Source organism: Ahaetulla prasina, chromosome 2, assembly GCF_028640845.1.
Source record: "Ahaetulla prasina isolate Xishuangbanna chromosome 2, ASM2864084v1, whole genome shotgun sequence".
In the NCBI taxonomy this organism is placed as follows: Eukaryota; Metazoa; Chordata; class Lepidosauria; order Squamata; family Colubridae; genus Ahaetulla; species Ahaetulla prasina.
The window spans coordinates 129,428,604-129,445,128 of NC_080540.1; the positions used below are offsets into that span (position 1 = coordinate 129,428,604).

At 41.4% G+C, this 16,525-nt stretch overlaps 1 protein-coding gene across 2 annotated transcripts in view; it reads left to right on the forward strand.

The window, feature by feature from the left end:
* Positions 1-16,525, forward strand: part of TRIM65 (tripartite motif containing 65) — a 28,852-nt gene that overhangs the window by 8,018 nt on the left and 4,309 nt on the right. Inside the window, exon 6 of one of the 2 annotated variants that reach the window (XM_058165949.1) lies at positions 4,090-6,317. The exons of the other annotated variant lie outside the window; for it this stretch is intronic. Within the exon in view, the coding sequence (XP_058021932.1) occupies positions 4,090-4,310 (221 nt within the window). The 3' untranslated portion in view covers positions 4,311-6,317. Of the gene's footprint in view, positions 1-4,089; positions 6,318-16,525 lie in introns of those variants that run through there. 2 annotated transcript variants of the gene reach the window in all.

Genomic DNA, 16,525 nt, shown 5'->3' on the forward strand with positions numbered 1-16,525 from the left:
ATGTTCCCCATTCTGTTTTCCTTGGCTTCACTCTTTAAATATATTCTCTGTGCTTACATATCTTTTCATATGAGCGTGAAATAAATCCCCAGATTTCCCTGTAAACTCTCTTTTGCCTAAGCATTATCTGGGTCATTGCCTTAATAGTAATTCCAGGTAAGAGTTCAAACGCGCTTAAGAGGGATGGGACAAGTACCACAGAGCAGGAGTCACCAAACTTTCGGACTTCAGGGACCACTAAACTCATCATTTTAAATCCCGAGGACCACTAATATGATTTTTTAAAAAGATAAATAATATTTAGTGCAATATAAAAAATGCAAATAATTTTTCTGCGGACCACCAAAATTTTCTCGCAGACCACTGCCATAGAGGACATTTTTGCAGCTCTTCCTGCTCCCTTCTTCTAGATGGAAGTGTTTGTAATCTAGCCAGCTCTTAGCTATGAAAGTCAGCTGGGTGACCTTGGCTCAGTCACTCTCTCTCAGCCCAACCACCTCACAGGGTTGTTGTGGGGAAAATAGGAGGATGAGAGTGTGTTGGATATGCCTTGAGTTATTTGTACAAATAATAAAGAAGGGTATAAATAACTAACTAAATAAATAAAATTGCTAGACCCGGGAGTCGAACTGTAATGAACAGCCCTGGTACAAGTAAATACCAGTATACAGTATATCTGTGGGTTTCTCTCTTCCATCTGTCGACAACATTTCCCTGCTTATGGATACTGTATCAGGGTTGGATATTTTTCTGTAAATTGGAAAAATGAACAATCACTCATTTCTTTGATAACTGGATCCTATACAGACAATTCTCGACTTAATTGAGCCCTGAATTATGGTTGTAAGTTGTGCCGGTAATTAAACAGGTCATGTGGCAGTCATTAAGTAAATTCATTGTCCGTAATGGGCATTTTTTGCTGGAAACTGGAAGTAAACATTATGCGTAATAGTCAGGTAACTGCAGAATGCTGCAAACAGCCATAAATGTATGCTGATTATTGAGTGTCCACAATGCAATCATGTGACCATAGGTGGGTGGAGACACCCACCAGGACTTCGAATCTAGGTCATAGTACTGTTTTTTTGACTCTATCATAATTTCTAATGGTTGTTAGGCAATCGGTCATAAGTCGAGCACTACCTGTACGTAAGTTTTGATGCATTCAATGGGACTTACCAGTATTTGGCCTGCAGAGTGAAAAATATGATAGAAATGAATTTTTGGGATAAATTCCCTAGGCTTGATAAGGGATGTTTCAGAAATCTTATACAAATTTTCTTTGTATGCTAGTTGACATTGTTAATTTATAATTTCTAGCCCCCAACTTCTGCCATTCATCTAATTCTGTTGTATAACCAGTTTTCTGCCCATGCTATCATTGTCTCCTTTACTTGTTCATCTTCCAATTTAATAGCCAATAAGTAGTTATATAGTTTTTTTTATCAGTCTTTCTTCTGTCCCTGTTAATATCTTCTGTTGCTTTTTTATAAAACCCATATACTGTAATTTAGCATCTTTCTCATATCTAGAATATATCTGCACCTGTGAATACCATGCCATGTTGATTCCTTGATCACTGAATTCTTGTTTCGTTTTGAGTTCCCCCTTTTCATTCAAAATAACTTTATATCTAACAATATTCCCCACATTAATAACATTTGAATGAATCAATGCTTCCATTGTTGAAAGCCAAACTGTTATCTTCAAATAATGTTGTTCTCTAATTTTCTCCCATACTAGCAATAGCGCATTCTTTATATAATGTCTTTAAAAGTAACTACTTTTTCCATACCATAAAAAGGTGTGCCAACCAAGTTGTGGGTCATGTTCCTCCAGAATCAGTAGCTTTGTATGTCTCAATGCAATCCATTCTTTCATACATGTTACTCCTGCTGCCTAGTAGTACAATTCCCAATTAGGTAGTCCAAAGCCGGGGTGAAATGCTACCAGTTCGGACTGGTTCGGGTGAACTGGTAGTGGAGATTGGGGCTGGTTTGCTGAACCAATAGCAACGGCTGGCTGGATACACTCCCGAACCTCTCCGCGACCCGCAGTCCTGCCATTCTTCCCTGCATTCCACACGGCCTTTCCAGCGTCCCCGTGGCTAGCTTGCAAAGGCAGATAAGCGGAAGGCCATGTGGAAGGCAGACAAGCATGGCAGGGCTGCGGGGAAGGGAGCTAGCAGCTTACTCTCTTCCCCGCAGCCCTGTCATGCTTGCCTGCCTTCCATGCTGCCTTCACTGCAGTCCCCCATGCCCGCTTGCCTTCCAAGGTCAGTCTCCAGCTAACCCTAACCTCCATGCCCTTGGGGGAGACACAGTGGCTACTACCTTTGCCCAAAACGTCTCTCTCGTGTTTTGGAAGCAATTGGAAGGAGCGGGAGGGGGGGCAGAGTGCCCAGCAAAGGCCAGGAAGACCCAGCCATCCCCTCCCTCCCTCCTCCCTCCCTTTCTCCTGTCTGTCTGGCAAGAAACAGGTTGTGGACAGCTGCTGCTGCACTATTCTATCATCTCTGCAAAACTGCTCTGCAGCTCCACTCACCTCCAGCACCCCAATGCAATGCCTGTGGCTTGCATGGGGCAGGCCATGGCAGCTGCAAAGCCGAGATGCTGCCCATGCAAGATGGGGGGGGGGGAGAATGCAGGTATTAGATTTCACCACTGGCCAAAGCCTCCTTTATTTCTTGAATCCTGCAACATTTTTAATCTAATTCTTGCTTTTTTCCCTGCCAAATGTATTTTAGTATTATTTTATTAAGTTCCTCAAAGTATTTTTTTCCCAATTTTATTGGAATCATTTGAAATAAATACAGTACTCTCGGCAAAATATTCATTTTAATTGTAGCTATCCTTTCTATCAATGATCGCTGCAAACTTTTCCATTTTTCTAAATCTGTTTTAATTTGTTGCATCAGTTTTTGGTAGTTATTGTCCTTAATCATTACACATCTTGCTGTCAACTGAATTCCTAAGTATTTTACTTTCTTCATAATCTGAATATCTATTCTCTTCATTAACTCTTTTTTCTGCTTATCTGTAAGGTTTTCACTAAAATTTTAGTTTTCTCTTTATTTATTTTTAATCCTGCTACTTCCCCATAGTCTTCTATTTTTAAAATTAATTTAGGCCCTGTTTCTTGTGGATCTTCCAAAATAAATACTAAATCATCTGCAAACCCTTGTAGTTTATACTTTTCTTTTTTTATTTCTGTACTTTTTATATCTATATCCTGTCTAATATTTCTATTCAATACTTCCAGTGTCATTACAAATAACAGGGGGGATAGGGGACATCATTGTCTTGTACTTTTCTTAATATTAATCTTCTCAGTCATGTATCCATTTAATATCACCCTTGCATTTTGTTTATAATATATCACCTTATTCATGTTAATAAATCTCTCCCCAAAATCCATATCTTTTAATTGTGTTAGCATAAATTGCCAGTTCACATCATCAAATGCTTTCTGTGCGTCTATTTTATAGTCAGCATTCAATAGAGAAATCGGTCTATAATTTTTTATCTGTTGCAGATCTGAATCTTCTTTTGGTATGAGAGTAATATATGCCTCCATCCATGAGTTTGGTACTTTTGCTTCTGACAATAGTTCATTAAATATATTCAATATTGGAGTACTTAAGAGTATTTTGTAGGTCTATATAATTCTGCTGGTAGTCCATCCAGACCTGGTATTTTACTGCTCTTTGGTTTCTTAATTGCTACTGTTAATTCCATCATTGTTATACATTCATCTAACATTGTTTTGACTGTTTCAGGGATTTTAGGCAAATCCATTTTTTCTAAATATTGTCTTATCTTCTGGAATTATCTCCTGATCATATAATTTTCCATAGTAATTTTGAATCACTTTCTTTTTATCCTCATTCCTTCTTCATCCATTAATTGGTATATCAATTTCTTTTCTTTCTCCTTTTTCAATTTATATGCCAACCATCTTCCTGGTTTAGTTGCATTTTCAAATAAATTTTGTTTAGCGCTTTTAATTTTTTGTGCTAATTCTTCTTTATCTATTAAATTCAGCTTATGTTTTGTTATTTCTATTTGGTTTTTTATATTCTTCCTTAAGATCTTAAAATGAGGAAAGCACCATCTGCAACATCTAGCCCATCAGGTCAGAGGTCACTGGAGGCTATGCTACAACAAGAGAAAATGAATATTATGCAGGCAGAACTGAAAGTTATGATACAAGCCATCCATGAGGACTTGAAAGAAAGACTGGGGAAAGTAGGGGATGAAATGGAGAAAATTCTACAAATGATGGCTAATACTGAACAATATAGAAAGTAGAAGAGAAAGCTGAATAAACAGAAAAAAAGAGTGGAGGAAGTTGAGTATAGCTTTACATTGGCAGACTAAAACAAAGAAAGAACAATAATGACCCTCGAGATGGATCGGCTGACTATTATTTGCGGTTCCAGAATTTGGGGGAAGAAAAGGGAGAGAATTTACCGGAGATACTAGCAGAGTTGTTGGCGGAGGCCTTAGAGGTGATCAAAGAAAAAGCGCTTGCTGAAATTGATGAAACGTTTAGAATCCATACTAGATATGCGACAAGAAATAGGCTTCCTAGAGAAGTACATGTAAGATTCTCTAAAAAAGGCAATGAAAACAGAGATCTTATTGACTTCCGGTGGCTCCGCTCTCTCCGACAGACGGGCGTCCGCTCTGGGATTCTGTTAAAAGCCGGCGAAAACAGCGAATATCAGCTGTTCGCCGGCTGAAAGTACTTTCCCCGGTAAAGGGGAAAGGAAAGAACAGAGGAGGGATAGGTAGAACTCTCTAGAGGCCCCGCTTTCTCGATTTGAAAGCGGGGAACTCGAAGGGGAAAGTTCCCTGGAAATCCCTCTGCAGCAGCTCCAGACCCAGCGTGTCTCTGCTTCGGCAGAAAGAGAAGAGAGCGACCACCTTTGCTTCAACTGATTGTTATGGATTTTTATAAGCAGACGGAACAAACACAGGAGATCAGTCATTAAATTGCAAGTATTAAATCTGACTTCTATTTTTTTTTAAACTTTTTTTTTCTTTCATCTACAATCAACATAATGAAACAAAATGGTGTTTACTTGCTGAGAAAGTGAAAGTGAATGGAGACTTTATCTTATTGTGCTGGACTGTAAGTAGAACAGAGGCTTTTTTAGGTTGTATTTTTACTTATTTTTAATTTTTAATTTTTTTTTTCTCACCTGGATTTAGGAGGACTGTTGAATTATTTTAGTTTGTTTAAGTATTTCATAAAGGAACTCTCAGCAAGAATTTTGCCATGAAGGTTCTTTCAGAAGAATGGATTCGTGACTTTATACAGGATTATACAGAAAGAATGTATTTAATTATTTAAAAATACGAATTGATAAAACATGGGGACGTTTTGGATGAGAGCTTGGAGGAAATTAACCAGTGTAATCAGTACTTGGAAAATGGAATGGAGGAGATGCAAGCAAAAGTGGATAATAATGAAGATATGATCGTGAATAAACAAGTTGATGTAAAGAGGCTCTTTTTAAAAAGTTTGGATGAAATGCCTGAATCTATGTTACAAGAGGCTGCCTCCCAAACCAAAAAAACTCACAGGATTCATGTTTTACAAGAGTTCTCTTCCCGGACTGATGGAATATATGGCAGTAACTTGTGGATTGTTGGACATAAGGAACTATTAGAAAATATTGTGATTGACTTTTCAAAAGGAGTAATGAAGGAAAGACAGAGACTAATGCATCAAAAAAAATGGCAAGAGACAAAAGTATTATCCTTGAAAGAAGCTTTTTCTGAAATATTAACAGATAAAAATATTAGCGTTCCTGAAAGACTATATGTGAGAAAGATCTGGAAGAAATGGGTTGATTATATGTTTCACATCTATCATAAAAGTCTAGATATTTGGATTCATATTGGATTTTGAGGAGAAAGGACTAAAGTTGAATAGATATTGTAATTTCCTGTATTGAAATTATATAATGTGTTGTATTGAATTGTAAATAGAATATTCTCGAAAGATCTTATGTAAGAAAGACTTGGGGGGGAAATGGGGTGATTATATGGTTTATAGAAGCTATAAGGGAGATATTCTCTGAATTGGATTGGATTTTTATGCATTAGCTAGTTTTAAATACTTTAGGATTAATCTGTTTTATTGACTTATATATTTTATCACTGTTAATTGTTAATTTTTTTGAAGGATTTTGGTTATGTAAGGAGGAAGTCAGAGCTAGAGAGGGAAAATTGGTATAATAGTTTTGGGGGGAAATTTTTTTTAGCATATGTTTGTTTTATTTTTTAACTATACCTTGTGTTTGTTCCAGGAAGTCAAGGGGAGGGATTTGTGAAGGGAGGGGAAGGGGTTGGGGGGAAAGGGGGGGGGAATTTTTTGTAAAACTTTTTGAATAAAAAACAAAAAACCAAACAGAGATCTTACAACGAGTGAGAGATAACCCTTTAAAATATAAGAGGAAAGAGATAGTAGTTGTAAAACAGATTCCGAGAAGAGTCAGTGAAGTAAGGAGGGAATATCAATTCCTAACAAAGCAACTAATTAAAAAATGGAATGAACTTCAGATGGCTGATACCAGAGGGAATACTGATGACCTGGATGGAGCAAAGACATAGATTAGATTCCACTGAAAAAGCAGAACAGTTCTACGAACACTACTTTGGATTACAAGAGGAACCGAGAATGAGAGAGGAAAGAGAGATAAGAAAGAACAGACGACAAGAAGACGCTACAGGAGAGAGAAGTGCACAACAAAGAGAAGATGAAAAAGATCTGGAGGAAATGGCAAAGAGAGAAGGAGTGAAACCCAAAGAACCGAGAGAGGTAAGAGTGACAAAACCAATCTATAAGTGAAACCATGGAAGAAGAAGTAAAATTAATGTCAATTAATATAAATGGATTGAATTCGGCAATAAAAAGGAAAAGGACTTTTAGTAAATTAGAAAAATTAAAATGAGATATAATGTGCTTATAAGAAGTTCATTTTAAAAAACAACACAATAAAGTACTGGAATATCCTAAAATTGGGAACTTCTTTACCACAACAAAAGAAGAGGTGAATAGCTCTTTATGTGAAAAAGACAATAAACATTAAGTAAATCTTCGCAGATGAGGAAGGGAGGACCATAATAGTGGAGATAATAATGAATAACAAACAGATACTTTTAGTGGCAATATACGCACCAAATAACAATCAAGAGGATTTTTATGCTAAACTCCATAAGAAAATAATAGAATTGGACTATGAAAATATATGTGTAGTAGTAGATTTTAATGCAATTGTAGATACGGAACAAGACTATAAAACTAGAAGAGTAAACAAAAAAGCCAGAAAAACATTTCCAAAAGCTTTTTTTAAAATGGTGGAAGGTATTCAAGATGTATGGCGAGAGACTCATTCTAATGAAAACCAAGACTAATTTTACTCAAATACACATGTTTTGGTCCAGAATAGACATGATATGGATGTCAGCAGATTTAAAATCTAATGTACAGGAAATAAATATAGAAATAAGCAATTGGGCGGATCATAATCCGATAAAAGTTACATGGAAGGGACAAAAAAGGAAACTAAGATGGACCTTGAACCAATCAAAGCTTAAAGAAAAGGAATTTATCCAATTTATGGAAAGAAAACAGAAAAGAAGAAACGTCACTACAAAATGTATGGGATACAGCTAAGGCATATATTAGAGAACTAGCTATAACATATATGGGAAAGAAAAATAAAAAGAAGAGACAAAAGCAAAAAACACTAGAAGAAGAATATAAGAGACTAGAGATAGAACTACAAAAAGAACTACAAAGGAGGAATCTGTTCTTAATGATATCCTCATCTTTATCAAAAGGACACAATTTTATCTTTTTATCTTTCACTTATTAAGAAGGAAAGAACCATAATACAGTATGTTTCTGAGACTGTATGTTACCTAACAAATTCCACATGAAGAAAACCTATTTACTTCATCTACTTTTGTCAGTCAGTATAATTAAATTTGTGTGAATTGCCAATTGCATAATTCTTCTGGATGCAATATTGTACAATATACAGATTTTCAGGATACATTAGTGGTGAAATTCAAATCTTTTTACTACCGGTTCTGTGGGTGTGGCTTGGTGGGCGTGGCAGGGGAAGGATACTGCAAAATCTCCATTCCTTCCCCACTCCAGGGGAAAGATACTGAAAAATCCCCATTCCCTCCCCACTCCTGTGGGAAGGATATTGCAAAATCTCCAGCCAAAGGTGGTATTTGCTGGTTTTCCGAACTACTCAAAATTTCCACTACCGGTTCTCCAGAACCTATCAGAACCTGCTGGATTTCACCCCTGGGATACATGTTTCATATAAATATGTTTCAAAAAGGAAGAGAGGATTTGAATCAGCAAGTGTTACAGAAAGCACCACAGGCAACAGGAGAAACAGGAAAAACTGCAGAATAGCAGTAGAGAACTGAAAAGTTGTAAAAAATGCTAGTGTCCATTCACACAATATTCTGAGATATTTGGCCAGTTAGTACAGCATGTGGTGTAAACCCAGATAGCATGTTCAGTTTATGGATTTTTGTGTTGGGTACTCCCATGCAGTTAGGTTAATTTTAAAAAATTACTGAATTCTGTTAACTATGAATTAGCAGCCCAAAGTTTGGATTTAAATATTCTATTGCACAAAAAGAATGCAACTTCAACGTAAGGCTAGCTTTTTCTCTAAAACCTGGCCACTATAAAAATTTCTGGAGGGCCCCACATTCATCTGAAAGCAAGTTTCTCAAAACTAGTGCAGGTCAGGAATTATTCCCTTTTTATCGGTTGGAATTTCATGATCCAAGCTCTAATCTTTAATTTCTGCATTTTTCAATCACAACATTCTTGTGGGTCTGATGTTTTTAAAATCTTTTTTTTCCCAATTTAGTAGGGACATGAAAAAAGCCCTGCAATCTACAGTATAAGCTTATGTTTTCCCCATTTTGAAGATAAAACAATATTTGGAAGTGTTTGCCTGTTCTAGGAAAAATAAATTTTCTTCTTCTTGGATGAAATGAAACATGTAATAGTTTTAAATGTTCTGGACATAGGAAAAAGAAGGATCCAGGATAAGTTTTCTTATCTATAAAAGTCAGGACTAGATGGTAGCAGAAAACACAATAAACTCTAAAATGTTGCTGCCATCTAGTTGTTAATGCAGGGTTTTGCAATCCAGATCTTGTAGTCTTGGTCCTAATATTCCCTGAAATTTGCCTTAGAAGTAGAGATGCTAAGTAAAGCTTCACGCTGTCTGTGTTAACCTCTCACAGCAAACACAAACCGTTCAGTCAATTATTTTCTGTGGTATAGGAGAGCATCCTGACGGAACAGAAGAGAAATAGGTCCACAGTCCACACTGCCCAGAAGACGGACACCACCTTAGGAAATGCAAAAAATTGCCCCCTGCCTTACTATCCTTATTGACATCAGAAATGCATATTGATTGTACATCAGGGTTAGGGTTACATTTATAATACAGAACAAAAAATTCCCTATGAGTCATGTACACTCCTTGATCAACAAAATAACTCTTCATTTTATACTTAAAGAGCTACAGATGATCTCTAGCAAACAGGTTGAAACAAGCAAGTTCAAACACACCTTTGTAACAAAATGCACCGTAGAATGCACCAATCCTGCACGGCCATTTTAAAAATGTATTTATCTTAACAAATTTTATAGAAATAAATGCACTGGCCACACACGAGGGTTTGTTGGCTATGGCAATGGGTTTAAGGAAGAGAAGGAATTATGGGACAGATGACCCAAAGTTGCTTTTCAAAAGGCAACTGGACTTTGTTTTTGTTTTCCTTGAAAATGTTTTACTTCTCATCCAAGAAGCTTCTTCAGTTCTGACAGAACGGTAGATTATAAAAAGATTTAAATCTTTTTAATCCCCCCATTCAGTCAGAACTGAAGAAACTTCTTGGATGAGAAACAAAACATTTTCAAGAGGAAAAAAGCAAGAAAATCCAGTTGCCTTTTGAAAAGCAACTTTGAGACAATCATATGGATCAGGGGTCTCCAACCTTGGCAACTTTAAGACTTGTGGACTTCAACTCCCAGAATTCCTCAGCCAGCAAAGCAAAGCTGGCTGAAGAATTCTGGGAGTTGAAGTCCACAAGTCTTAAAGTTGCCAAGGTTGGAAACCCCTGATATGGATGACTGAGAACTTCCATAGACATGGGAAAGATATAGGAACTAAACTAACTCATATGGAAGTTCCACCAGTGTGAGTCTCGGTGATGTTATCCAGAGACTGAAAGAGACATGCAGATTCTCTTCTGGTGTTATCCCATTCAGTGGCTGATCAGAAACGAGCCAGTGAACCACGTGTGAAACTCATCCATGCATGAATCTAGGGACTTGGTTCATTGAACAACTGACTGGCTCAGAGTGTGACTTGGTGGAATTGGCATCTCAGGAATAGGTCTCCTCATTGTTGATTGCATTTTGCCAGGGTCCTGGAGAACGAGGCAAGGGGCTAACCCTTCACATCCCTCATGTGGCACTCAGAGAAATATAACGAAGGCTTGTCTTACGGAAGATGGGTTACTTCGGAAATTCAGTGTTCATGTGTGTGTGACAGCTTGCCATCATGTCCTGTAGAACACCTCATTTAGGACATTGGTTAGTGAGTAAAAGATTTATTACCAAGTGTCCAATGGTAGACCTTGGCCATTGCCCCAAACAAGAACAATCCATTCCCTCACTTTCCTCGGACAAGTCTGTTGGTATAGGACAGACCATTCTGCACTACTAGCTGAGCCAATAGGCACACATCCCTGGCAACACAGAGGACAAAACATGCTGTCTCAAATTAAGACTGGTACATTTGGGCCTACTAAGGAAAATCCTAGGCCAGAAATAATACTTAGGCTGCTGTTACAGGGGGAGGAGCGTTCAGTGGATGGCTCTAGTCTTGTCCTCCATTTGGGTTATTTACACTATCTATGACTCCCTGTGGCAGAAGAGATTGCAATTATGAACAATAATTCCTTACCCCTCTGGGTTAACAAGGAGAAAAACAGAAATGATTCTTTTGAACTTAACAGTTCAGCCCCTCAAGTCCAGTGTGAAGTTGGATGACTATGTTTCTGCCATCCTTGGAGTGCAGCTGGCCCTGGAGGTAGCAAAAGACTGCTCTAAGAAAGAAATCAGGGAGGAACTTGATTCAATATAGCTGTTTCTGAGCTTGACGTTTATTGCAAAGATGAAAATAAATCACTTTCTATCCTTTGTAATTGAATGAGAAGATCTTGATGTGCAGGTAGGAGTACATTGGCATTGAAGTGGCTGTAATGTATTACTGTAAGTTTTGGCGGGAGTTTTAGGCGGGAAATATCTCGTCTCTGATTGGATGCAGCCTCAGGCTGAAGTGTATATAAGGAGAGGTTTTTCTCCAGAGTTTTGCTGGGTCACACCATATTAAAGAGCTGTTGTCACTAACCTGGTCTCCTGCCTCGTCAATACCCAAACATAACATTGGCGACGAAGGTGGGATATTGAGGCAGAGCACCAGAACAGAGCTGAACTCACTACGAGAATCAAACCCAGCAAGGTGACGGCGAATGCAGCGATGACCGGCTACACGCCACCCACTCCGTTTGACCCTGCCCAGGAGACATGGGGAATATATATGACCCGTTTGAGAGTTTCCTGGAGGCAAGCGAGCTACAGGAGTCTCCGACAACCGCAAACGGGCTTACTTCATAAGCCACTGTGGGTCCGCAGTCATCGCCGTCGCAGAAGCCCTAGCGGAGCCAACACCGCTACACTCCGTATCGTGGCAGACCCTTCAGACCCTCCTGAAGAATCACTACGCACCAGCCCGTCCAAATCGTTCGGCAGTGCGAGTTTGGGGCGCAGGCAACAAGAAGGCGAGTCTATCAGCGACTACATGGCAGCCCTGAGACAAGCCTCCAAGCATTGCAGTACCGCGATCTGGACGAAGAGCTGCTGGAACAACTTATACGGGGGTCAGAGACATCCGTTTGAGGAGACGGTTGCTAGCCAAGAGCAACCTGACATTGGCAAACGCTCTGGGCGAAGCCAGAGCCCATGAGATGTCCAACCATGCAGCAGACACCTTACAAAGCGACTCACGCCGATGGCGGGCGCAAAGCCGAGCACAGTCCACCACGAAGAAACCTATCGTGAGTCAACCAGCGAAGAGGAGGAAGAAGTCCACTACACGGAAAATCGACAAGGAAGACCGGAGGAATGCGGAAGTTGCGGGCGACATCAGCGCCAAAGATGTAAGTTCAGGGCGCCATTTGCGGCGGTGTGAAAGGAAGGGCACCTGGCTCAAGTCTGCGAGCACCCCAACCTTCCGCCGAAAATTCAAATCGGCCAATCAGAGCGGCTCTGAGTCAGAGATGCAAACCCCACATTCCCGCCGAATTTCAAACCAGCCAATCAGGCGCGAGATCGGCGGCGACCAGCGATTAGCCAGGAAAGAAAGAGCGAAGTCAAACCGAATGACTGTTACCATAGACCACGCAGCTACCGCATCGAAGAAAAGATCTTCACAAACCCGACAATTGAAGGCGTACCGTGCCGACTGGAAGTAGACACAGGATCAGCTATCTCAATCATGTCCTGGGACACTTTTGTGAAAGCCTTGCCGCACATCGCCAAGCACAAGCTTCAAAAACAACGGCTCCGGGTGCAAGATTACCAAGGCAACCGCATCCCTGTTCGAGGACAACGACCGTCTGGGTCAAGTACGGGCAGTACAAGAAGACCCTGCCCATCACGTTAGTCGAGGAACCTTGCCAAGCTTGCTGGGGCTAGACTGGTTCCGGGCGTTGGGAATGGGGTGACTGGCATCCACGGACGGATGCAACCTGCAAAACGCCTAATGGAGGAGTTCGCAGAAGTATTCGAGGATCGTTTAGGCAAGTACAAGGGACCCCTATCTCCTTCAATTTAGACCCCAAATAGCTCCCATTAGGTTAAAGGCAAGGAGGGTTCCTTTGCACTCAAACCAAAAATTGACAAAGAGTTAGATAAATTAGTCAGCCAGGGATACTAGTGCCAGTTGACCATGCCAAATGGGAGACGCCAATCGTCACCCTATAAAACCAGACGGGTCCATAAGAATTTGCGCAGACTACAAGGCTACCCTGAACAAAGCCTTACAAAAAAGCGCCTACCCAGTCCCCGTGGTGCAACACTTGCTGCACTCACTAGGACAGGGACAAGTTTTCGCCAAATTAGATTTGGCACAAGCTTACCAACAACTGCCCGTAGACGACAGCACAGCTGAAGCCCAGACCATTGTAACGCACCGAGGTGCCTTTAAATGCACTCGGTGACAGTTTGGGGTGAGCGTGGCCCTGGGCTATTCCAAAATCTGATGGAACGACTCCTACAGGGGCTACCAGGAGTCGTGCCCTATTTCGATGACGTGTTGGTATCGGGGGAGAATTTGGAAGAACTGGGGGAGCGGCTGAGGAAAGTTTTGGCCGTTTTCCGGTCAGCCGGCCTGAAAGTTAAAGCAAAAAAATGCCAGGTGGGGGTCGAGTCAGTGGAATTTTGGGATATAGGATAGATAAGAATGGAATTCACCCACTGAGAGTAAGGTCAAAGCGATAAAGAGAGCCCCAGCACCCAAAAACAAGACAGAACTCCAGGCTTTCCTGGGTCTGGTAAACTTTATCCTGTATTTTTAAGAAACAAAGCAACCGTTGCTGAACCGTTGCACAAGTTGTTAGGAAAAACGCTGTTTGGTCTTGGGGAAAGACAGAAAACAGAGCATTTGAGGCAGTCAAAACTTGCTATCAAGCGAAAGCCTGTTAGTCCAGTACAGTAGCAGGCTGCCGTTAGTACTGGTCTGCGATGCATCCCCTATGGAGTAGGAGCTGTGCCAGCCACAGACTCCCAAACGGCACTGAAGCCCCTATAGCGTTCTATTCACGAGCGATGTCCCGGCTGAAAGAAATTACAGCCAACTAGATAGGAGGCTCTCAATAGTGTCAGGCGTGAAGAAATTTCACGAATCGTTTTGGGAGACTTTGAAATTGTGACGGATCACAGACCGCTATTGGGGTTACTGGCTGGCGACCGCCCAACGCCAGTAGCACTCTCACCTAGACTGACCAGATGGACTATTTTTCTGGCCGCCTACTCCTACAAACTACAACATCGGCCTGGAAAGGAGTTGGGGCATGCAGACGCACTGAGCAGATGCCCATTGCCAGGGGAAATCGAGGACCCCACCCCGGGCGCACCCGTTCTACTAATTGACTCTTTGGACTCTGGCCCAGTCACCTCTCAGGAAGTGGCTCGGGCCTCATACCGGGACGTTGTATTAAGAACTGTGATTGGATGGGTTCAAAGGGGATGGCCAGCGCCGGGCGGCGTTTTAAGAGTTTGTAAAGAAAAAAGGGGGAATTGTTTCTGCAAGGGGGGTGCCTGCTTTGGGGGGATAGGGTAGTGGTCCCCGAAAAACTAAGGAAAAAAGTCCTGGAACTCCTGCATGAGGGTCACCCAGGAATTGTGAGGATGAAGGGGTTAGCGAGGAGCTATGTCTGGTGGCCCCTAATGGACAGGGAAATCAGTGACAGGTAGGCCGATGCCAAGTCTGTCAGGAATCCAGACCACTACCACCCACGGCCCCAGTGTTGAGTGGGAGAAACCCCAGGCCCTTGGTCCCGCATACATATTGACTTTGCCGGCCCTTCCACGGCCAAACATTTCTAATTGTGGTGGATGCATTCTCCAAATGGCTGGAGATCATTCTAATGAAATCCACAACCGCTGGAGCTGTCACTGCAGCCCTAAAACACCTTTTCGCCACATGGGCTACGGACACCATCGTGTCCGATAACGATCCACAGTTCACCGCAGCGCTATTTGAAGGGTACCTGGCGAAGAGGGCATCCGACATGCCCTCTCAGCGCCCGTTCCACCCTCGTCGAGCGGCCTTGCTGAGCGATTTGTTCGGAGTGCGAAGAGGCGCTGTCTCGAAGTAGCGGCCCGGGATTGGCAGTCACAAATCGGCGCATTCCTAACTGTCAACATAGGACCCCTGTGTAGCCACTGGCGCAGCCCAGCAGAGCTGCTAATGGGGCGAAGCTAAGATGCCCACTAGACCGGCTGCACCCAAGCTACATACAAGGCGGGTTCAGAACTAAACCGGAGAAACTCAGAGAAATAGCCATAGGAGACACAGTATGGGCTCGGAATTACAGCGCGGCCCTAGCTGGAGGAGGGAGAATCATAGACCAAGCGGGCCCTAAATCCTATCTAGTGGAGCTAGACGATGGCGAATCTGGCGGCGCCACATAGATCAATTAAGAAATAGAGTGGCGATAAGGCAGAATTAGGCGAGACCAGCCCTGACTATGATTTAATTAACCCCACAGCTGACTGGAGCCGAGAACAAACAGAAATCGTAAGCAAAGAACCAAACAGAGACTTATCTGAGTCAGGCGAGGTCCAGCGACACCCTCCGGTCCCTCTAGAGGACAGCAGGTCCGAGCCGGCGAATAATCCAGGGCGGATGGCGGGAGGAGGAGCTCAGAGGAACGAAAAGTCCCTCCGGCAAGCTCGACTCAACTCCAGAAAGTGAACTGCGCAGGTCCGGGAGAGTCAGGAGGCACGTACCTGCAGGACTACGTGAAGTAGTATGCAAATATGGGCAAAGTGCCTTCTGGGAGGGAAGGAGTGTAATGTATTACTGTAAGTTTTGGCGGGAGTTTTAGGCGGGAAATATCTCGTCTCTGATTGGATGCAGCCTCAGGCTGAAGTGTATATAAGGAGAGGTTTTTCTCCAGAGTTTTGCTGGGTCACACCATATTAAAGAGCTGTTGTCACTAACCTGGTCTCCTGCCTCGTCAATACCCAAACATAACAGTGGCAATGCTGGATCATGCTTTCCAGATTTCTTTACACTTTATATAATTTATTCCCATTGTTTTAAAAGAATCAAGTGTCTCTCTCATAAGTAAAAAAAATGTAGGCGTACCATCATGACTGCAGAGGTGTGTGTACATTACATAACCCAGTAAATAGTTTGCCCTACAATGATGTTATCTTTGGAACATCCAGCCAAAGTTATTTTATGACTGTGGATTGCACAAACTCATCACTCTTGATTGTTTCTAGTGCACCTGGTTGATAAGGCTCAATTTAGATGCCCCTCAGTCTATCTCATGGTTAATAGAGACAATTGCGACATCAGTTATTTTCTCTCTTATTCTTTTTTTAATTTTTAAGGCTCCTGCTTTTAAAGAGACTTTGTATGCAAATTAACACATGAGGAACCAGTTAATTGGATCTCTTTAATGTAGAAGTTGCATCTAATTTTCCATAAATATAGATGCAGTCATTCCTCTTCTTTGGCAAAAATGAAAACTAATCAAAATGGAAAACCATAGCTGTTTCTCATAGAGCTGTTTGTTTTCAGTAACTAACAACAATAAATACAAGATCATCTGCGATGTGTATATACTTGGGTATATGTCTATCTACTTCCTGTGTTTGGCTT